Source organism: Toxotes jaculatrix, chromosome 3, assembly GCF_017976425.1.
Source record: "Toxotes jaculatrix isolate fToxJac2 chromosome 3, fToxJac2.pri, whole genome shotgun sequence".
NCBI classification, from domain to species: domain Eukaryota; kingdom Metazoa; phylum Chordata; class Actinopteri; family Toxotidae; genus Toxotes; species Toxotes jaculatrix.
The window spans coordinates 29,335,381-29,359,670 of NC_054396.1; the positions used below are offsets into that span (position 1 = coordinate 29,335,381).

The following is a 24,290-nucleotide window of genomic DNA, read 5'->3' on the forward strand; positions in this document are numbered from 1 at the left end:
ACATTTCAGAAAAAGTTGAGAAAAAACAGGTAATTTCCCTGATGCCAGGGCGACGGCTGCAGAGGCCTGAGCACTTCATGTTTATTTTCATCTTATCTTCTTGCTAAATCATGAGATCCATTTCTCAGCAGTTCTCCATAATCTGATATGAATATGGAGATGGAAACTTAATTGGCTGGTTAATTAATAACCAATCAAGATTCATTCATCACCCTCGTTAAGATGGCTGTGTTTACTCCCCAGCCTCTCATCTATATGGTAATCAGACTGGGGTTGGACCAGCAGTGTCTGGACCTATTTGTGAGGGTTGAAATGAGGACGGGTGTGTGTGTGTTTCAGTGTGTTTCTGTGTGTTTCTGTGTGTGTTTATTGAGTATGAAAAACACAAAAGAAGACGGAAAGACAGGGGAAAACATTCATTTGTATGTGGGAGTGTGTATATGATTATTATATATTTACGGAGGCAGAGATGTCAGAGCAGGTGCTTGTGTGTGTGGTGCCTCCATGTGCACACAGGTGCATATATGTGTCTAATTTGTCCATTGTCACACAGCCTTTCTCTGAAGAGGAGTAATCATCTCGCCTCCTGTGTCCACGGCTCACAGAGGTTATTAAAATAATCATTTTGTACACTTATCAAAATAATTCACAAAAATAATCAGTGTAAATCATTTGGGGAGGGGGGGACTGGAGTGGAGTTAATGCAGGTTCAGACTGAACACACTATGAATACAACATTATACAATAAATGCAGGTTTCCATCAAGCTATCAAATCAGCCAAACAGGAGCCCTAAATGATGCATCATATCCCCGTAGAGCTGGTTTATGAAAAAGAAATTGCTTGGTGATGCAGTAATATTACCCGAGAGGCCGTTTTCACTGCGATTACAGTTATGACAGTGATTCAGTAGAAGTGTGAGCTGCACCTGAGCCACCGAGCTCCGCACTGTGAACGCAGCATCTTCAGTTTAGACAACACAGAGCACAGGTACTGACTGATTAGTGTCAAATCAATATATTAGTGTTCAATCAGTATATTAGTGTTAAATCAGTGTACTGTGCAAACATTAAGAAAAACTTGAGAAAAGTTGGAACAGATGATTCACACTGTTCACTCCTGACTTCCAGCCTCTTTTCCATCTTTTGCTCTTCCAGCTTTTTTTATTTTTTGGTTCTGACATGCATCAACACTCAGTGTTTTCCTGGCTGACATGGTTTTAGTTATTTGTTCAGAGGGAGCCACTCATTTCCTAACTGTTGGCCGGTGGCTAACTACGACCGTCAAGTTGTAAACTCTGCATCAAACAATCAGCTGATATAAAGTAATTAAGCAGGAACACTTTGTTTATGTCAGTCCAGCCGTCTCTCTCTCTCTCTCTCTCTCTCTCGCTCTGTTCTTAGCTGTGACTGTTGATGCTTCAGTAATGCTGACAGTGCTGAGAGTCAAAATCTCATTCTTTAAATTGCTGCTACGACCTTAATTGAAGGCTAATGCTTTCTCAGATGTTATGACTGTAATCTATATTATAACGTGAGGACTGCATTCCTGCAGCCTGGCTGCCATCTCCATATCACTGTCATTATAGCCACAGGGGAGGGTAATTTGGCATTAGTGCAAGCAGCAAAGTCCTAGTCACTGTGCAGGAAGGCGGGGAAAGCCGATCCTGGGAGAGATTTTCCTTGCATCTTGAACACTGAGTGCACTTTCTGGATAAAAGCTCTGCAGTGTTTCTGCAGCAGCTGAATTTGCAACGATGACACATCCACTCGCGTCCTGTTCATCCAGAAGTGTGAGCTCAGAAAAACCCATAAACAAATGATGAGAAAACAGAGGGAGGAGATAAAATGATCACTGATGACATTTCTTAGTCAGAATGACCAGTTTTTTATAAAAAAACACATTTTAGAAAAGATGTTGCCTCAATATAAATATCTACCCATTACACACTCTCGGAAATATCTGCTCTCAGGCCGAATGTTTGAATGTTCAGATAATGACAGGAGCTGAGGGGAAGTTAGTCCTGGTTAGTCCAGATAATCAGTGCGTGTTAAAAGGAAAACTGTGATGCCAGCTTGTACCACAAGGGCTCAGATAATCACATATGTCCCCTGACACAAGGACATTACAGGAGTAAGTTGGAAGTTGATTGGACGTCATGTCAGCTCAGCCTTCAATGTGAATCTGTCAATTGTGAATTCAAGGAAACCAGACAAAGGAGGAGAGAATAATGTAGAGAGGAGGAACCAGGGAAGTGGAAAGGAAGGAAAAAAAGAGCTGAGAAGACGACAGAGGAAAACAAAGACAACTGAGAAGAGAAAGTGAAGAAGACTGTTGGAGAAGACAACACAGGGGAAGCAGAATCCAGGGGAGGGAAGCAAAGTGAATCCACGTTGTTCTGTCTTCCATCTACTGATCATCTCCCCCTCTCTGTCTCCCCCCTCTCTCCCTCATGGCCATCCTCCCCCAGGTGAAGAAAGGCACAATCAGGCCCTGGCACAGGAGCCATGTGTGCAGCCTGCCCAGCTGTGGCTAATGGAGCACTTACTCAGTCATTATCTGCAGAAGACAACATTTCCTGCCTCAGACACATCCTGGCTGCAGCTGCTAATTTCTGCGAGTCGAACCAGGAATAACAATGGGAGTAACATTGGATAATAACCTGGGCTCTGGTCCAGGCCTGCGCTGGGCTATTACAGGCTATTTGGACTCTATTTAAGAGAACTGTGCTTACAGCAATGAGTATTACTTGGTGTTTACTGTGTGCGTTTGTGATAACACAGGCAGGGCAGTATTCATGTGGAAGCTTTTCTATCTGGAATCCACATGAAAATCTGGGGGAAACACACCTCGATTCACGGGGGCAAAGAGCGAGCTTCAGTCCTGCGGCTCAGACCTCAGACCTGCTGCTTCCACCAAAAAATAAAAACGTCTTTTCAGATGGAAGAGGAATCGAGCACAACACACAGAGCTGATGTTCCTGAAACACTCTGCACATAATAACTCAGCACTATGTTTTTACAGGGACTCGGACTTGATGCAGGAACCTGTTGGTGAAAAAAGCAGGTCCACTTCTGTCCAGGCGCTGGGCAAGACTCCAAAGGTCAAACATGGTGAATCTCTCAGCAGCTGTGAGGTTTCAATGAACCATGGAGGATCAGTGAACAGTTACATCAACAGTTACAACAGCTGCTCTCGGACTTTAATTAACGTTAGTCACATTCAGGAGCAGATTTCTTAAGGGTTTTTAATAGGATTTTGTCCTTTTCTTGTGGGGCACAGTTTGAAACTGATGAAAATATAATGTTCAGTCCAATCGATGACACGTTTCATCTGTGCAGGACCCTCCTGATTTTTATTCTTACTTTGTGTGTGTAAATGTGTCTGAAGAAAAGATGCAGCAGTTATTTCTAACCACTGATCACTGACTGCTGTAACATCAAACATACATATGGTCCATCAGGTGCAAGCTTTACCTTCGCATTTCTCCAGAATCTGAACCGTCTCTCCCACCTCCAGAGCCAAACCCTGAGCCACTGAGCCCCGGAAGCTGCAGATCACTGTGGAGAAGAAGAGAGAGAGAGAGAGAGGGAAAAGATGAGATGCTGAGAGGAGTGAAGGTGAGAAAAAGAAACAGAGATCGGTTTGTGAAGTTTCGAGGAAGCAGCTACTCTGTTCATTTATTAATCTGCCAAGACTTTTTTTAATGCTTCAAAAAATTCAGTTTCATTTTCAGCATAGTTCACATTCCACATGAAAGACGAAGCTGTGCCCATCTGCTCACATCCCTTCCACCGTCACTGCCTGTCCCGTGACAGCAGCATGACGTTAGCATCAGAGCCTGACTGAGCACAGCCACACTGCCTGTACCAGGCAGGATGCTAATATTCCTCATGACTGCACCAGTGCACCCAAAAAACAACAGAGCTCTGAGCTTCGTCTGTTGCTGCAGTCGCTGTAAGTCACTCTGTGCAGGACGTAAAATAAGATGCATCTCTGTTTGACCCTTAAAGTTTAAACCAGCAAACACTTTCATCCTTTGTGGTCTATGAAACTGATGCTACATTCACATCACTGAATCTTTGCTCTGGAATCACGATTCAACAGGTAAAAATCACAGAGGAATTCATTCACATCAGATTTTAGAAATCCTGACACGATTCTTCTTCTTTAAAACCATCAAGCCCACATGTTCAGAGGATTCAAAAGCTTGTCATGTTCACCAGTAATGTGTGTGGTGAAAGTGCTCAGCAGGACGTCAGAGATAAAACTCAGAGGCAAACCAGCCCTCTCTGCTCCTGAAACAGGAGCCTGTGAAGAGCTGAGCTCGGGCCACAGCTGCCGTCTGTTCCAAACGTAGAACACGAAACGAGACGGGACAAGATCTGAACTCTCTATATGTTCTGTCTTTGTCTGTTTAACTGGCTGTGTCGATAAAGTCTCTTTGTGTTTGAGGGCCGCACATCTTGAGGTCACAGCATTTTATTTCAGCCCTAACTTTCTCTTCAGTCTGTGGTAAATCGGCCTCGGAGACAAAGCCGACTTTAAGACGGGGACGTGGTCACGCTCCTCGAGGCCTCGTGACAGTCACTCGTTCTCTCATCAGCGCCGCTCTCCGTCCGTCACTGTCTCCATTCACAGAGCAGAGCTGTTACTGATACTGTTAGTTTGCGAACTCAGATAAATCTCCAGTGTTATCAAGCTGTGATGTTCAGATCACGTGGAAACATTCACTGTAATTATATCATTTATTTTCTAAGAAGAGATAAAAACAAAAGGCTAAAGAGAAAGAAGAAGAATGTAAAACAGTCAAAATGCTGATGGGTGATGATTGTCTAGAATAGAATATACTTTATTAATCCCTTTGGGAGGTCCCTTGGGGAAATTTGGAAATTTCTATATTTCTCGACTGACAGAACATAAAACCGATTCATGTCACAGCAGGTTTGTGAAAACCAGTGAGAGCCGCCGTACATGAGCCGCCACACAGCACCGGAGTTTGTTGTGTTTACATTGTGGTTGTTTTTTTTTTGGAGCAAAACAAACTCTCATCATCAATTTTATCTCCGGATCAGACTCTGAAAGGAAATACTTCATGTGCCCAATCAGAAACTACGGCTGACGCCACGACAGCAGCTGGGGAAGGCTGTTCTGAAACATGATTAGTGAGAAACAGATGACGATCTCTGCAAACAACCGGAGATTTATGATTAGATGCATTTCTGTTTTCTGTAGCTCAGATATCAGACACGTATTAACTGATGGCAGTGAATGAACCAAAGGCTTTCTGAAAGCTGGAAGCTGAAAATGATAATGTATGAGACCTGATGATGAAAATGTTCTATATTTATGCAGATTTTCCAGATTAAGTTTAATCCCAGTAAAACAGAATATAGATCTGAACCATGCTGGAAGATCTGATTTGGATTCTTCTCATTACAAAAAGTGCAGTTATAAATAAATCTACATTAATAAAGAAAAGAGGTTGATACAGATTTACCTTCCATTTAAACACTTTCTCATCAGTTTCACTCTTTCAGGTTTGTTGCTTCACTTTTTCCTGAGACTTGTTTTAGTTTTTTTTTCTCTTTCTGTCGAGACTGTCACAAAGCTGAGAGTCCTCCAGAGAAAAGAAGAAACAGAGGAGAGAAGTCAAACACACCCACACACACACACACAGACACAGACACACACACACAGAACACAGACACACACACACACACAGACACACACATACAGAACACAGACACACACACACACACACACACACACACACACACACACAGAACACACACACGCAGAACACACACACACACACACACACACACACACACACACACACAGACACACACAGAACACAGGGATTAGCATTGCTCTATGCGACTGGTATTGGCATTCAGTTTATCCAGTGGATTGGGTCAATGGTCTGGACAAATGGCTCACATCTGTCAGTCACAGTCACACACTTAGCCTGTGGCTTTAATGTGTGTTTGTGTGAGAAACACTAGAGAAAGAAATAATGAATGCTGTTGTGTGCAACAATCTGTGTGTGTGTGTGTGTGAGTGTGAGTGTGTGTGTGAGTGTGAGTGTGAGTGTGTGTGTGTGTGTGTGAGTGTGAGTGTGTGTGTGAGTGTGAGTGTGAGTGTGTGTGTGTGTGTGTGAGTGTGTGTGTGAGTGTGAGTGTGTGTGTGTGTGTGTGTGTGTGTGTGTGTGTGTGTGTGTGTGTGTGTGTGTGTGTGTGGCCCTTGAATGACTCATTTTCCCTGACAGGATAATTTAATTTTGGGTGCGACTGCAGAAGCTTTGTTTCCATATTTACTTGCTGCTCCAGAGATTCACCCAGACCAAACCTGCAGACGACGTTTGACAGTTTAACGACTGTGAATTATCCAGAAAGAGGATTTTCATACGCAGAACAAAGACGGGACATTTGGCAGAAAGATGCTGTTTGGTTCGTCTGATACGTACACAGTACAGATGTGCCACTGTGGAGTGACATCACATTAACATTTAGGCCATCTGTGATTACAAACACCAGAATAAGAAGATCTGACCAAAACCAGACTCACACATTGTTCTGTGGGAAACTGTTGATCAGGTTTGTGATCAGGTTTGTCAGGTACAAGCGTCCAGCTGTCAGTGCTACAGCACCGTGGCTTTATAATCACATTCTCATTCAGCTCAGATGATGACACACAATACGGCCAGTGACACGACTAAACCGTGTTCGCAGCAGTGTGAATATTAACAAATACCTACTGAAACTTTGCTGTAGCTTTTTCTCCCTTCAACACAAAACTTAGCTACTCCACCAAAAGTATGTCATTAACACAAAGTAAAAATTAAAAATAAAAAAACAGAAGAAAACAATTTTAGGGATTTAGGGATAATCAGCAAATCAAAAATGTTAATTATTATTTTTTATGAAACACATCGGTGTGTTTTCTTCTACACTTGTAGTTAAATGGACGATAAAGTGGATTAAAAAACTGAACACTGTCATCGCTGTATCTCTGCTGAAGTGATGAGATGTTCTAGCACAGTGACAGATGTTCACTCACTGCTGCAGCATCAGGTCAAAGCTTTTCTGTGAACATGTGCAGTGAGCGTGGGGTAAAGTGTAGGCTCTGCTCTCCGTAATGCGAAGCTTCTGCAGAAGCAGTGTCTTATTTCATTTGAAAACGCAGAAGTCGTGTGTGTGAGCCGTCATCCGTGGAGCCATGAACCGCATTAATAACAGTTTAAAGCTTAAATGATGTGACATGCAAGAAAATGAGGTGAGTAAAAACACGAAATTCCCCCTTAATGGATTTTCCTCTTACTGTAAACAGTCCAGGACTATTTCATATTATGTTTCATTATGTGGAAGTTGTGCTCATGTATTATGCATCGTCTGCTTGATGCTGCAAAATGTGGCTGCATAAGAAACATTACACACACATTTAGCTGTGTGTTCCATCAATAAGCATATGAAAGGGAATAAATGGGAATCCCTCGGGTGTGAGCGGGGCTCTGTGTGTGTGTGTGTGTGTGTGTGTGTGTGTGTGTGTGTGTGTGTGTGTGTGTGTGTTTGCATGAGTCTGAGAACCAGTGTGAGGTGCAGATCTGTGTACATCTTCAGAGCGAGGACAAGAAAAAAGAGAAAAGTCAGAAATGGAAAGATGATGCTGGTAAGACTGCGTGTATATCTGTGTGTATATCTGTGTGTATATCTGTGTGTATACTGTATCTGTGTGTATATCTGCCTGTGGATGTGTGTTAGAGAGAGTTTATTTCATATGTATGGAAACAGAGCGAGAGCGTGAACAGAAGATGCTTGTTTTTCTCTACAAATCAGTTTCTATGTACACAGCATAGCATGCACATTGTGTGTGTGTGTGTGTGTGTGTGCATGTGTGTGTGTGTCATCATGCCTCAGATCTCACCCTAGTGTGATGAAGTGAAAACAAATCAGAGGAAACAGAGAGCGGGAGAGAGGAAAAGAGATTCAGACCCAAAGACGCTGAGCAGAGCCACGCGTGTTCCTTTATTTATTCATATGCATGTGCGGTGATTGTATGCCAGCGTGCATGCATGTGAGGCAGATTTCCTGTAAGCTTTTAAGCTGCATAACAACCTACTGTAAGATGAAATGTCAGACAGAAACAGTGAATCAAGAGGTGGGGGGGTGAAAATGAAAAGCACTGAAAGGCAGAGCGTGGTAACAGCGCGGGAGAGAAGAGAAAAGTCTTTCTCAGCATCAGCAGTGGCAGCCAGCAGAACTAGGCCACGTCCATGAATCCACAGTGGTGACCGGGGCGGCACAGACGGCACACACCAACCCACATACAGCTGAGATAAACTGTACCGCACAGATGGGACGCGGGCCTCAGCGTGTCATGTCGAGCCTGGAGATCTGCTCCCTGCTATTAATAGGCTAAATGGGAAAAATACTTACTTGCACTTTAACCCCCAAACTGCTCGACTAGAGAAGTCTCAGTAAACTATGGTAAGGGTGGTTGATCCTGGGCAGCTCCCCAGAGAGAATGTGTGCAATGAATCTGAATCAGGCGGCTGCTGAAAAGAAGCGTGCACGCTGACGGGCACGAGAGTTTCAGTGGGAACAACCACGGATTCATTCTGAGCCCAGTTTTGACCACAAAACAAAAACAACAGTAAAACAAACAAACTGTTATTAGTTAGACCTGTGGTTTTCTCATGATGTGCACAGCATGTGCAGCTAACTGATGACATTCAGCCACAACAACCGAATACACCTGACTGGCTGCACTAACTGTGGCTGTTCACCTGAAATAGTTTCAATCACAGGTATGATTTTGTTTATGGACTGATTACATGATAAAAGCATGTACAACATATGCTAATAATTATTCTTCTAACTCTGGATAATGCCAGCTGCTTGCTGTCCATGAACGGGTGAGACGATCAGTTGGACAGAGCATTGATTTGAATAAAAGTTATTCAAATTTAGACTTACAAAGATTTTAACATCAGTATTGGAATCTGTCTGAGAATCTAACACTGTGCTGCAGCTACAGATGTGGAATCATATGTTGACCTGCGACGGTAACACACAGTGGCGTCCATTTAAAGTTTAAAAATATCAGTATTTCATTCTAATTATCTCTCTGGAGATTAAGGCAAAGGTTTGACTGGATGAAGCTGCCGGCAGAGCTCACACACACAAGTCCCTCTCACACTCATCATGAAAGTTTAATCCAGGTAATGGCTTATAGGAAACAGCATTCAATCAAGCAGTGAGTAGTTTTCAGGGAAGGAAGTCGAGCAGTAGTTTAAGGACAGTGTTATCAGAGAAAAAACTGAAACCTAAAACAACAAACTCCTACAGCACAAAGCAAAGCCTTTGTGTTGTTAAGGAAACGTTTTGGTTTTTGAAGAGGTTTTAAAGGTCTGACACCGTGGGCCGCCCCTCTCACCCAACACAAAGAAAAGGGGTTTAAAAATACAGTAAAGTGAAGAAGCCAAAGTACAATAACTAACTTCCTGTTGTTTTCAGAACGGCTGCGCCTGCCTCCTCCTCCTCCTCACACAGCATCACAGGGGACATCTCCCCGAACACATTTTCACCCAAACACCTCAGCATCTATCGTCCTCACCAGAGTTAGTGTGGGTCTGTTTTTAATAAGGTTTTAACATTAAGTTTATATTTCATTCCAATGGCTGGCACTAACACTCAGGCCTCAGCTAATGACCCCTGCGTAGCTCTGCTGGAGCAGATGATGGAGCTTTGCTTTCGATTTCCCTGCCCTGGTTTTCCCAGATGTCAGGAAACTGTAGCACATGTGCGTCTGGTCACATGTTCTACGTGTGAAGGCCGTGGCGTGTACACATTAAGCCACGGGCAGACACACTTCTCAGTAATACAGAGAGTTTATTTATCCATCCAGTCAATGCCAGCAGAGTGTGACAGCTCTCGGTCCAGTGTGAGGCCAGGACATGCTAACTCCCTCCCACAGTCAAATCAGCACAACAACACTGGCCTATTACTGTGATAATAATAACAGCACCCTCCGTCCAGCAGGGTCTGTTCGGCTGAAGAGTTCAGATAAACACATTGTTAAACACACAGTTTTCTACAGTATTCTCAGAGCATCTGTGTGGTGATGGAGGACACGTTACCGCTGTAACGTCCATGACGTCCTCTACTGTACTTTCTCCTCTGTACTTTATATAATTAGCTGCCTGAGACAGATGTTGATATCTGCTCCGCTTCTTTCACTCGTTTACAGCAGACTGAGTTCTGGGTGCTGAGACACACACACACACACACAAACATACAAACACAGACACATCCACACACACACACACACAAACATACAAACACAGACACATCCACACACGGCTGCAGGCTTTAAAAGAATCTGTGTACAGTTTGGAAAATATTGGTCTGTTAATGTGGAAAATCAGCTCAGGAAGAAGACACAGCTCACTTCCTGTTCTCAGCGCTGCGTCCCAGATGTTAGCAGCATTTTAAAGAAACCTTATATCTGATGCTTTCCTCTTTTTCCTGTAACTGATAACTCAGATGATCCCTCATGCAAAGAGGCATCATGTTTGCCTTCTGGCTGAAAAGCCCTCAGCAGAGCACAAACCTCTGCCCACGCTCAACACAAGTTGGAAAACAGAAGCCTGCATAATAGTTTGTTGTTGTTTATTGTTGTCTTCTGAGTTTGGTAAACTAGCACATGGAGCTCAGTGCGGACAGTGAAGCTCTGAGTGTCAGTAATGGCAGAAAAAACACAGATCACCTGCTGGAAATGTTGGATCACTGGCAAAAAATGAATAAACATCTTTTGACCAAGCATCTGTCCCCATCCGTCCACATCCGTCCACATCCGTCCACATCCATCCACAGCATTTTAGCTGCAGGTGTACGTCTTACTGACACAACACGAGCAGTCCAAGCCAAAGACAGCTGACGGACTGGGAACGGACAGACACTTTGAATGTCCATTCATCATTCAGTGTGAAGCCACTTCGCTTGCTTCTGAAAGAAAACAGGATGTTTTAAGATCTGTCAATAATCAGTCAATAAACAGGAAAACGTTCAGGGAAAGTTTTCAGCTGCTTGAACGAAGAACCAGTGCCGCTGTTTAGTTTTGGCTCAACACCTGTAAACATCTGTGACAATGTTTCCTCACCTGCTGCTGAGCAAAACAAAAAGTATGAATGTTAAATGTTCAACCATTCATGCTGAGGTGCAGGATTTATTAGACGTATGTGAACAGTCGGCTCCAGGAGTCGACGGACGGTTTACAGACCTGAATGATCTGGACCTAATCATTAAGACCAGATCACCGGGTCAGAGCGTGTGTGAAGAGGCAGAGCTCATGGGCTGTTCCTTCAGGACATAAAGGCTGCGCTGCTAACAGACGCAGGACACAGAGGAGCAACAGTAGCTGCTCAGGAGTGTGACTTCCTGTAGGTGGTGCTCTGCTCTCTGCTGAGATTTACAGATCAAACTCATTCCCTGTTTCTTGTTCTTAACATTTCACACAACCTGCTGCTGTTAATGCCACAGACTGTCCCTGTCCTCTGTAAACAGCTGTCAGAGACACGGGTACAACAACGTGTGGCAATGAGCCTCAGTGTCGTATTAACTATGATAATATCAACTGTGGATCTCTTCAAAGGACGAGTCCACTCACTCACCAAGAGAACTGCTCACTAGTCTGAAGGTGCAGCACCTGTATTCAGCACCTGTATTCAGCCAAAGCCCCGAGCGAGCATCACGACATGAAGGACGTGGAAATGAACGACTCATTACAGCTTCATCTGTGATCGTTCAGCAGGAAATACACGCTCTCAGGGAATTAGCTCACATGTAAATGATCATTAGAACCATCAACTTTCATTATATGCAACTCATCTCATCACACACACACACACACACAGACACACACACACACACACACACACACAGACACACACACACACACACACACACACACACACACACACACACACACACACACACACACACACACACACACACACACACACACACAAAGAGAGAGAAGCCATTTCCCCCAAAGACCTAAGTCACTGTGAAAAAGGACAAAACAATGACACAGAAAAAGACAAACAATAAACAGTAAACGAGGCTGTCTGCTGTCCTGGGGGTTATTACAGTCCAGCCACATTACTCATGGACATAAACATAAACAGCAAAATCCAGTTTTGACAGATTTTCTGATCTCAGTGGTTGGTTTTTTGGTTGGGAAGGGCTCAGTGATAGAATTCTTAGCAGCATACAACAAAAATAAAAATAAAATTGAAATCTGGGGGGTTGGGCTGAAAATGAGCTGATCGATGTTAAGGCTTAAAAACTGGAAGAGTTACCAGGAATTTAGACGTTCTAGGAGAGCAGGACAGGAGAGGACAGAGGGATCGGGGGATGAAATGATGGAGGAGTTCTGGGTGAAAAGGGGGGAGGCAGAAACTTATGTGTAGGCCTGAGCAATAAGCCCATGAAACCTGATATACAGTGACAATATCACTGGGGAATTAGATGCCATCGGGACGAGAGTGAGCGATGGAGGAGAATGGGAGAGAGGGGAAGAGAGGGGAAGAGAGGGGGAGTGAATCCGGAATGATGTGTCATAAGGGGAGGAGAAAATTAAGGGAAGAAGGAAGAAAATCTGAAAAAATGGAGGGATATCGCATGAAAATATAAATAAGGGAGTGACTCAGCAAATGAGAAGACAAATATTGCAGACGGGAAGGTACGAGTAACGAGGGAGGGAAGACAGAGAGGGACGGATACGCTACGTAGTTTTAGATTAGACTCTAAACCGTTAAATAAATAAAAGTGAGTGGAAGAAGAAAAAGTATTTGCAGGCTTCAGGGTAAGAAACAAAAGAGACAGAAGACAGAAAAGTATTTTGTGGTGGAGAATTCTGCAGAGAAGTATGAAGCTCTGCTGCTGTCATCTAAGAAATTTATCCTCCGACGATCACGGACAAGGTCACCGGTGCCTTTATCTGCTCTCAGTCAGAGCACTCCATCACCCGTCCCTGTTCTCTCTGTCAAAAGTTACTCAGGATGCAGCACACAGCTGCTCTCAGGCACAAAACTTCAACTCAGCGAGGACGAAGGACAGAAGACAAGAGAAGAGGGATGGAGAGAGATTTAAGAAGAGAGGAAAGAGGTGAGACAGGACAGGAGGACGGAGGAGGAGGAGGAGGACGGGCAGGGGTTGACTGGTGAAGCTCGGAGGCTTGAAGATGTGTATTTTGCTTGAAGTAATCGAGATAATTGAACGTCTCAGAGATGAAAATAGAAATCTCTATATGTCACAGCAGAGGAAGAGCAGAGACGGAATATAAGATGAAAAACGAGCATTACGTTCAAAGGTCACTGATATGGAGGGATGGAAGGATGGAGGGATGGAGGGAGAGACAGAGCAGATAGAGATGTACAGCACAGCAGGAAGAGAAACAGAAAACAAAAGGAAGGAAGCCATTTAAAACTATAAAGAACAGCCAGAGACAGAGGAGGAGGAGGAGAAGGAGGAGGACGAGGAGGAGGACGAGGAGGAGGAGGAGGGGTAGGAGGAAGAGGAGGAGGAGAAGGAGGAGGGGTAGGAGGAAGAGGAGGAGGAGGAGGAAGAGGAGGAGGAGGAGGAGGAGGAGGAGGGGGACAAGGAGGAGGAGGAGGAGGAAGAGGAAGTCTAAATTCAAAATGACCCCACTCGATAAAAACAAACCAGAAAGTCAGTTGGAAAGTACAGTGGCATCAAACCAGTCACAGAAACAACGAACCGCAGCGGCACCACCCCCTGCTGTGACCCCCCCCCCCCCCCCCCCCCCCACCCCCCCCACCTCGCCTTACAGCAACACTACAGGGAAAAATGCCCCAGAAGTTAATCCTCTCAACAGTAACAGACAGGCAGCCAAAACAGCTTCCCACCAAAATGCCAAACCTCGCCCAGGGGTGGAAACACGGAGCTGGACTGAGCTCACAGCGTCCGACACAAACCTCCCATCACACGGCTCAGTTTTCCAGACGGTGACGTTTCACTGTAAGTAGCAGTGAAGCCAGTTTTACACACCAATGTGACTGACTGGACAGTTTATAAGACGGGAAAACTCCCTGAGCGCGAGCAGCTAAGGTCAAACTATCATAGAAAATAAAACCTCTCAGAGTAGAATGCGGGGTAATCTCTTCTGCCACAGGGCACCAAAGACAGGGCCTTCGAAAGGAGAATGAACTAGATTTTAGGGGAAAGGAGCTTCATGTGGGGCTTAAAATTTCTCTAAATAGAAATATTCAAATGAAAATCACATTCATTTGCACTTTATTTTGCCAGTTTAGTGGAAACCTGGCTGGTGTGAAGATTTTAAAATATCCCTCCCCTCTGGGTAGAAGTGGCATTTTGTCCTTATTAAAGCACAAATGTATACGATCAAAGTCAGTGGCAACAAAGAACTTGTTGATAAATCATTTCTGGTTTGAACAGTAAAAGACTGAACCGTGAAATCACAAAGGCAGAACAGACAGCAGTATCTCTGAGAAGATAAATCTGCAGAGTGAGACAGACTGACTGCAGATCAGCTGTCTCCTCTTTGTTTTCATATTTATTATATGGTTTTATCCATGTCAGACACGTTCCGTGCTGAGAGACAGATGCTAAGCACGAACACAACCTCGTGTCATCAGTCGCTGAGCGGCGACAACCTGACCTCGTACTGAAGGGACTTTGATGATCGTGATTTTGTTGTTTTCCAGTCATAACTCTGTTTGAGAAAAGACAAGCTCTCGCTCTCATGTCAGGAGGTTTGTGAGGGAGAAGCAGAGTCACACCACGACACAGGGATCCCTCAGTAAACCTTTCTGCTGCGTGTCTCCTCTGGTTATTTAGCTTGTTAAGGTGGTAAGTTGCTTTATGTCCCTTTACAGTTTGAGCAGAAATGTAACACAACCAGAACGTTGGGTTGATTGTAAAACAGATTATAAACCCTGATCTGTGACAACAACAAGAGCTGGGATTAAGGAAGGGTTAGAGTGAGGGTTAGAGGAGTGTGGGGTCATGTGTAGGTCAGTGGAGGGGTTAGCATCAGGACTGAGAGTGGATCAAAAGTTCAGATTTATAGAGACGTGAAAAAATAAATTGCAAATCTGCAGTGTGGAATAATTTCTGTGAAATGTGTCGTGGTTTAGGTTAGGATGTTAATCACTGTGAATTCAGGCTGAGAACAGGATGGGGGGGTACAGGGGGGTGGCGGGGGGGGGGTTTACATCAAAGGTAACAGAGTCGTCTGTGGGCATCTGTGATAAAATAACATCCATGTGTATTATTACAGCAGGAAAATGAAACCGTGGGACGGCTGCTGTACTGTAAATCTGTCGCGACTCATTCCTTCATCCTGCCGTCTCTCTCCAACTCTAATTGAATTTTCTCACAGCTCGCTCTCTCTCTCTCTCTCTCTCTCTCTCTCTCTCTCTCTCTCCCATACCACTGGCCATTATTTCTAAAGCCCAGAAACATGTTAATCTGTGTGTGTGTTGGAAGCAGTGTGTCCTGTCAATGTGTGACACGTGCACATGGTCCTCACAACCCGCCTCAGACCCTCACACACTTTACCAACGACACAGAGAAGATGTCACAGCACTACACATCAGAACTTTAACATTATGTTTAAAACTGATTTATGGAGCAGTGAGAGTGCAAATCAATGATATCAATAAGCCACGAAGAATCACAAATAAATAAATATAAAAATGACAGTGTCTTGGTTTAGCTAAAAGTGGTAGGCTAAAAGGTAGGAGCATTAAGAAATCAATGACTTTCTGTGGCGGTGGGGGGGCTGAGGATTTATTTCATATCAGATGTCTGGAAAAGTCAGTGAAAGCAGAAACCTCCACACTTGGTGAAATGATCGTTGAACTACAGGACTGAAGCCAAAAACCTTCTTGCTCTTTTAAGGCACTGAGTCCATTACACGTCTAACAATAGAAGAATGTCTGATAGCTGCATTGATCCATTGCGGATGTGTTGCACTGCAACAACAGATTTGTTTTCTTATAAACACACAGAAGGATCCAGAAGTCTGGATGGGAAAGTGGACTCAGACTCGTGGAGCCCACTGCACATCCTGGATTTACAGGCTACGACTGTTCTATAGCATTTCTGTATCATGATACTGTGTGTGTTTGTGTTTGTTCCATGTGTATAATGTGTCGGTCAAAGACAAACTTCCATTACTGTGCGAGGGACAGTGAAGTTGTTCCAAATCTCTGACCTGTCCCTTTCAAATGTCCATTGATTCGTGGCATCACTGGATTTACCAGAAACAATGTGGGGGGAGGGGCTAATCCTCTGGATTAGATCAAAACAAACAGTCCCATCTGGTTATTGTATCTACAAATAGTTTCTTAATAGAATTACTGAAAAAAAAAAGCCACAAAATGTTTCCCTCTGGCAGCGTAAACTGATCCGCACGCACATTTTTATCCATAGGTCACATGTTCCGTGTTCATGTGTTTGTGCCACTTTGAATTAAAAAACAATTGTATTTCATTAAATGAACCGTCTGCCCTGTTTTTCCACACATGGAAGTCAAACCCTGAATCAGCGCTGCAGCGTACAGTTTGAGGAGAAGCACGTCTCGTGCTTTGTTTTCATCACTTTGATCCGTTCTGCTCCGAGAAATTGAGCAGGGATCAACCGCGGTGCTCGTGTGTGAGGTCAGACTGCTGCGATGCTGTGGCCGCCACACTGAAGCTTCATGGGCTTCAGGAGCTGCAGTGTGTGTGTGTGTGTGTGTGTCCATGACAGTTAGTGTGTGTGGGTCTATTCCATGTGTGTGTGTGTGTGTGACAGGGAGCTTGAGCTTCATCCAACTGAGAGCAGGGGATTTGATGAGTGAAATTGAAATATGAAATGGCTTCATAATCTCTGTGCCAGACAAAGACAGGAGAGCACGAGGTTAATCCCAATTCACACACTCTCTGTTGGCAAGAACAAATCTAATGAAATTTGGTCAGTTAAAAAAAGAAAAGGGGCCAATATCATTACACAGAGACCACTTTGGGAAATAAAAGCTGGACAATTGAATTCTTTGGTTCTGCTCCAGCACTGGACAACGTGTTTATGTCTACAGATACGAACGAGGGGAGAGAGAGAGAGAGAGAGAGAGAGAGAGAGAGAGGACTGATAAAGCAGAGGCCACAGGAACAATGAAGGGATGAGAGAGGAAGTGAAACAAAACCTCCATTCTGAAAGAGAGGAAGGAAAATATGAAATCCAAAGCAACTGAAAGAAAAAATGGAAGATAAAGATGGAAAAAAAGGGATGTAAAGATAAACTGAAGTGTATCTAGACGACGACGTAAGACTCAGAGATTTGACCGAACGAATACAGAACCACAGACACAACACACAGTCTGTGTTACATTGTGTGTGTGAACGTACATTTCTCTGTTGGTTCAGCGTTAACAGACGTTCACTGACCAGAGGAGAAGAAACGGAGCGAGTTCAGCATCAAACGTTATTCCTTTACTCACCAGGAGCAGCCTGACGGTGCAGTTACAGAGAGGATGGGTCAGAGCAGCGTGGGTAACGCTACAGTGCCCGAACAGTGTTACTGAAAATACCAAATTCAGAAGAACGGCACTGACACAGGAACCGACAAAGAACATCCAGAAGCAATTTAACGCTAAACTCATGCTCTTCAGGTTCTGTCACTGCCTGTTTACTGTTGGTCGTGCAGAAGAGAGACGTTTATGATTCTGTGTCAAATAGAAACAGATTAAATTATTTATTTTACTCAGACTTTTATCAAAAATATTAAAATCCAAATCGTGGCTGAATCTAAATCATGTCATTACATCATCAGACATAAAAATACACACTCCAGACAAAGATTAAGAAAATGAAGCTCCACTGTAACTAACACACACACACACACACACACACACACACACACACCATCTGACCATCCAAAGCCACGCTGTAATCACCTGGCTCTGTCACAGAGGACAGCTGCCTCAGGAGAGAGGAACACGGAGATGGAGAGGGGAAGAGACTTAAAGAATGACGAGGATCAGGAAGATGAACAGGTCGACCGCAGGATTTAAAGAAAAAAAAAGAAGAAACAGAATGAATAGAGCCGGAGAGAATGACATGATGGACCGGTGACGTGCTGAGACACAGAGAAATGTGTCTGAGCATCACCGATACGTTCTGTACTGTCAGACTATGGATTTCAGAAAACACACGCGCAGCACTGTAAAATGATCTTAAGAAGTTAGAGTAGTTTACAAAAAACTTTTTTCCTTATTAATATTTAAATTTATGCAGCAAGGTGCTACAAAGTCTAATTAGATTTTCAACTCCACAGGGGGACAGCGTGAGTATGAGGTTTCTATTATGCATGGTGTTTAAGTTATTATATTTACAAGAATAGGACTACGCACAGACAGACAGACGGGCTGACGCCGTCATTAAATCGTAATATCCTACATTACCTCACATTAAGCAGAGGAAGACGCCAGCACACCAAGTAAAATGACTCCGTTCAAGTTGAGCTAAAAGCTAAAAGGTTAAAGATTTAAAACGGCACCTGGAGGATTGTGCTCTCTTTATTCTAGAGATTATTTAAGGACTCGCTGAGGTTGCAGTACATCCAGCAGCAGGGATGTTGGTTAGCCACAGTGTAAAGCCCCATATTTCTCAGGGAAACATCCTGCGTGCTAACGCACTGTTTACAGTACAGACTTTGCTCTGCATGGCCTGAGTGGAGCTCAGGAGAAACGTGAGGCCATTTTCTGAACTGCAGTCTGTAAAAATCTGTGCGTTTTCTTATTGGACATTGTTTTATTTCCTGCTGATTCACATTCACTGTTTTTCAGCAGCTTTTTCTTTCCCTGCGTTTTGCATCTGAATGTCTCAATAAGCAGCAGATTACTCTAATTTAGCTCCAGCGTGGCCCAGATTCTTATCCAGACAAGAGTTTATCACCACTTACACTGCAAGCACTTGTTCAGTATTTAGCATACATTCACACATTTAATTAAAAAATATAACATGGAGGGGGTATTTAGCAAAATGTAAATGCCTACATAAATAAATGAAACAGCAACACGGCCATTTTTAGATCCAGGATCACAGTGGAGGAGAGAACATGTCCACGTTCTCTCACAGCTCTGTGTGGAAGGAACGAAAAACACTGACACTGTTCTGCTCTCACGTTCAAGTGGCCTGGCTCTCCACCCTGCCTCCACCCTGCCTCTCTGCCCTGACACTGGGAGGATTAACCTGGAGGAAAGATGAAAGGACCAGACTCTGCATAAGGGCCTGTAGCTCTGAGGGTGATGTCTCAAAAAGATTTTACCAGTGCAGATATATTACATTTATTTATGTTATATTTATATAAAAGTTCCAGCGTCCTGCTCACACTCATGCTTTGGTTGGTCGTGTTTGCTCGGCTCACAGTTTGATGGGACCACTGGGCTTTTCTCTGTTTTCTGTCACCAATAATTCTCACTAAGCCTTTAATTACATTTGTGACTCAGCTGAATGGAAAAAAATAATCACCAACAGCATTTATGCAACATGTTATTAAGCATCCGAGAAGTGACCGAGCGCTTATAAAACACAGTTTCCTTAATTGTGGTTTAAAGAGCGTTATGAGTGAGGTTTCCAGTAACCACGGTAACATTAGTTCTAACCAGTAACAGTGAATTTTCTACAGTGGGAGCAAACTCCCCACGTGATCGAGAGAAACGAGAGTATGTCATTGAAATGCATTCTACTCAGCCTCGATGACCTTTGGACCAGTCATGGCAGTGTTTGACTGACTGACTCAGCACTCTGAATAAAACATGTGATGGGGGATTGGAGGACCCTCGGAAGGACACTGTGACATGGATCAGTACTTCACCTGACCCTTCTCTCTCTCTCTCTCTCTCTCTCTCTCTCTCTCTCTCTCTCTCTCTCTCTCTTCTAAATTGCTTTGTTTTTTTTGTTTTTTTTTCGTCCATCTCTGCCGTCGCATGTTTTACTGTTGTCGCTGAAACCATCAGAGTGTGGGGTTGTGATATTCATAGACACACTGGCTTCCACAGCTAGTACCGAACATAATGTATTCATATCTATTGATGTCTTTTTTTTTTTTGTGAGTGGAACCTGATCATCTCATCACTGATTGATTTACGTGTTGAGAAACATGAGGCTCAACACACACACGCACGCGCACACACACACGCACACACACACGCACACACACGTCTGACCTGTATGAAGGAGGCCTTTACTGGTATCACATTATCACTGAAGCGAGAATCTACAGACCCATTTTCTTCTAATGGCTGCGCGATGCGATGTTCGATAAATGCTTTGGATCACAGAGCTGAAGATACTGCTTCATATTAAGTGGCTGAAATTTCCAGATCCCTGAGATAAATGATGCTGGATAAACGAGAGCGGTGTTATCATCAGTGAAGAGTGAGAAAGATGGGGCAGATGCTAATGCACCTCACAGCCTGCTGCTCTTAAATAGGTTTTCTTGCTGATTATCTTTTTTTTTAATTTTCCTTGGAGTTGTTGTGTCATTAATGGGAATGATAGTGACGATCCATATCAACAACCAAAGCGACTGTGCTGCTGCAGTATTATATAATGTGGATCCTGTGAGAGGCTGAAAGCCCTGTGATGGGGGGGGGGTCTCTCTGACCGCTGGGCCTCGAGAAACACGAAACACAATTAAATAAAACACTTGAATGAATAACAGAGTTTATCATTGTGTGTTTGTTTTTTATACCAAAACTCAGAGGCAGAGCAGAATCACTCATCTTAAATGTTTCGTTCAGCTGTTAGCCTCTGGTGTTGTGTTGAATCATTCATCACTTTCTAACTTTGCTTGCTACTGTAACCCTTAGCAGAGGGAGGCTTTGTCTTTCCCATTTGGGTCAGAGTGAAGTCCTCTCTTACGTAACCCCAGTCTACAGCCAGCTCCTGCTCCAGGGGAACAACCCAAGGCCTCTTAGTTAGAGGAAAAGAAACACAGTTAAGATTCAGCATTTAGCTTTTTCAGTGGGAACTCCACCCTAAATGTCTTAGCATCTATTTATCTACAGGATAGTTAGAAAATGAAGACTTCGAAGGAATTTAATAAAAGGTATTAAGTGTATGGGATGGACGTGAGGTCATGGTGACGCTGACCTGTGACCTTTGACCTGTTCAATCAGAGTGAACATTTGTGCCAAATCTGAAAAAAAAATCCCTCTTAAGGCGTTCCTGAGATATCGTGTTCAAGAGGATGGGATGGACGGATGGACGGATGGACGGACGGACGGACGGACGGACGAATGGACAACCCGAAAACCCGGAATAATAAAACCCCAAATAAATACAGGAGAACGAGATGAGCAGCCGGGATCAAACCCCTGCAGTTGCATAAGTGCATTAGCAGACTGAGGACGCCGCACAGAAAACACTCAGCTTCACTGTGGTCTGTAAAAGCTCCGCTCTGTCCCCTGTGGAATTTAGAAAAGACTTGAATACTTCCTGCCTCTTCTGCCATATTCCATAAAAAGAGGCAATACTGAAATAAATACCAAGGGATGATGACATGACTCTGCCGCGCAGCTTCTTTAAAAGTAATTGCTGGAGTTGCCTTTATGAATCAGTACAACCTTCGAATCTGTAAAGCTTGTGCTCGTCAGTTCTTTGTTGGTATTTGTGAAGAGCTGAGTTATTGAAAACAGGAATAACAAACGACTTCCTGGAACAGGACACACAGGTAATGAATACAGTGCTCCTGCTCCGCTGACGGTTCCTTTGATCAGCTGTTATCTATCTGAGCTTTTCTGTTCAAATGTTAAGACGAATGGTTATCTACTGTATATCAACAGTAAAATGTCTGAATGACAGTAAAAACAGAATATTGCAAAAATACTTGAATATATGAATATTTTGAAAAATCACATCCTCTTTTTCTGGATCTTTTCTCCAAATATTCAACAATAAATGTCTATAAAATGTGACTTGCATCAGTTTTTGGTTTAGCAGTAAAAAGAAAATGAACTGACACAGAAATTCGTATTTTCTTGCTGCAGAAAGCTCGGAGCGTCCTCCCCACCACGGAGCACTGATCCGTCTCAGGATCACACGTCATCCTAATGAAGTGTGTGTGCTGACACAGAAACCAGACGGTCCAATGAGAAGAAGAACACCAGCCTCAGCTCGTTAATTATTTGTCATTAAAAAATGGCAGAACAGCTGAAGAGGAGCAGTTAAAGTTAGAGAAATAAAAGCCTCAGACAGATGCCATTTCGTTGTGCTGTGGATGGAGCTGGCTTTGATAAATCTCCCTCTGAGGGACTCCGAAGCTTCACTAATTGACTGTAGGGAAATTCTGCAACGCTTACACATGAAATACAGCTTCACTCTGAGCACATATGGGCCAAGACAGTGCTCACAGTGTTAGTGAGGGAGCATGTGAAAGACTGCTGCTCGGCCGCCTGATGTTTGGGTTTACATACGTGTGTGTGTGTGTGTACTGTACATCTAAATGCATTAAACATTTGTGACTCCCCCCCACCGCCTGTTTGTTAACAACAGCACAGTAACCGTTCCTCGATGTACAGCCAACTCGTCCTGCAGTAATTGATTTGTTTGAAGTCAGACAGGAGGAGGCTGAGGCCTGCTGGTGATGTGTCTTCGGACAAAAGAAGCATTAACCAGGATTAATCAGGATTAACGAGGAGAAATTCTGATGGACAGGAACCCGCCCCCCCCCCACCCCCCCCCAAAAAAGAGCCACCCATTCACCCACAGGCTCACTGTACTCCTCCTCTCCCAAGTCTAAACAGATTTAGATTTCTCTGCTGCTAATTGGCAGGTGGAGACAACAGCAGAGTCTTTTGTGTTTATGTACGTTAGTGCGTGCCTGCATGTGCGCTCCTGTCACTGATCATCTGTCTGTGTGTGTTTGTGTTTATGAATGTGTGTGTGTGTGTGTGTAAATGAGAGAGACACAGTGCGTTTCCAGGGAAAAGGCGTCCATCGTCCAAATGTTGAGTCATTCTGGCAAATGAACCCAACTTCTGTCGCAACACTTCTCTCTGTAATATTTTTTAATGATTTTGATGTAACTGCTAAAAGTTCATCCCTCGAGTAAGAAAACTGTGTCCAACACTGAGAAGCTACGAAGTTTAGAGGAAGAAACTTAACAGGCAACAGTTTTTATTATTTGATCATTGATTATCAGTTATCATCGAGTCATTCTGTCAACAATTTAAATGTGTCCATTTGGCCTTTGGAAAATTATGACTGGCAGTTTCACTACTGTCTGAGATTTTATACCAAAAAACCGAATAACTACAGTGAAGCTCAGTAAACAGGTCTGTGCTCTGGGTCTGTACTTGCTTACAAGTTGCTGCAAATCCTGTGGTGTCGTGAGCTTTACTGAGTTTTCCTCTGAGAATAAAACGGCATGAGTACAAAGACCGAGGCGAGCTGACCGATGCAAAGTGATGAGTAAACTCCAATCTGAGAATCCTAATCTCACTGTGACGTCCAGCTCAATCCCACCATTACTGGAATTAACAAAGCACTGCCAGACCTGATAAAGAGAGAGAGAGGGAGAGAGAGAGAGAGAGAGAGAGAGAGAGAGAGAGAGAGAGAGAGAGTGACAGATTGAGAAAGAGGAGGAAAGAAGGAGAGAGTAAGAGATAAAACAGAAAATGAAGGAAAAAGGTGAAAATGATTGAGGTGAGAAGTGAAAGAGAGAGGAATGAAGAGGGTGAAGGAGGGAGGGATGGAGAGAGAGTGAGAGAGAGAGAGTGAGAGAGAGAGAGAGAGAGAGAGAGAGAGAGACCCTCCAGGCGTCTGTTAAACTGACTTAATCAGATCAGCTTACTGACCTGGATAAACTCTGCTTGACTGGAAAACACAACTACTCACATAACAACCGGCCCCCTGAGATCATGGATACAGAGTGTGGCGTGTGCGTGACTGTGTCATCGTCCCCGTGTGTCAACGTGCTGCTGAAGTTAGGAGGAGGGGGGGGGGGGGGGGGGGGGACTCGCAGAAAGACAGCGTGCTATAAGTATTCCAATCTGCAAAGCTCGCGATGGTTAGTTACAGAAGAGAACGAAGGGATGAACTGCAGAAGAAAAGATAGAAACATCCTTCAGTGGCTCCATGACGTTACACTTAGACACAGCACTGCTGTGAAATAAATGCGAACGTTAGCATGCTAACAATCTCTCAGCGACATTGCTAACATACAGCTGAGGTTGATGGGAATGTCAGTGGTTACT

At 43.8% G+C, this 24,290-nt stretch overlaps 1 protein-coding gene across 2 annotated transcripts in view; it reads right to left on the bottom strand.

Moving 5' to 3' along the window:
• LOC121179239 (dedicator of cytokinesis protein 3-like) overlaps positions 1 to 24,290 on the bottom strand; it is a 131,217-nt gene that overhangs the window by 79,665 nt on the left and 27,262 nt on the right. For both annotated transcript variants that reach the window (XM_041033954.1, XM_041033955.1), the window contains one exon: positions 3,476 to 3,559. In XM_041033954.1, the coding sequence (XP_040889888.1) occupies positions 3,476 to 3,559 (84 nt within the window). The remainder of the gene's footprint in view (positions 1 to 3,475; positions 3,560 to 24,290) is intronic.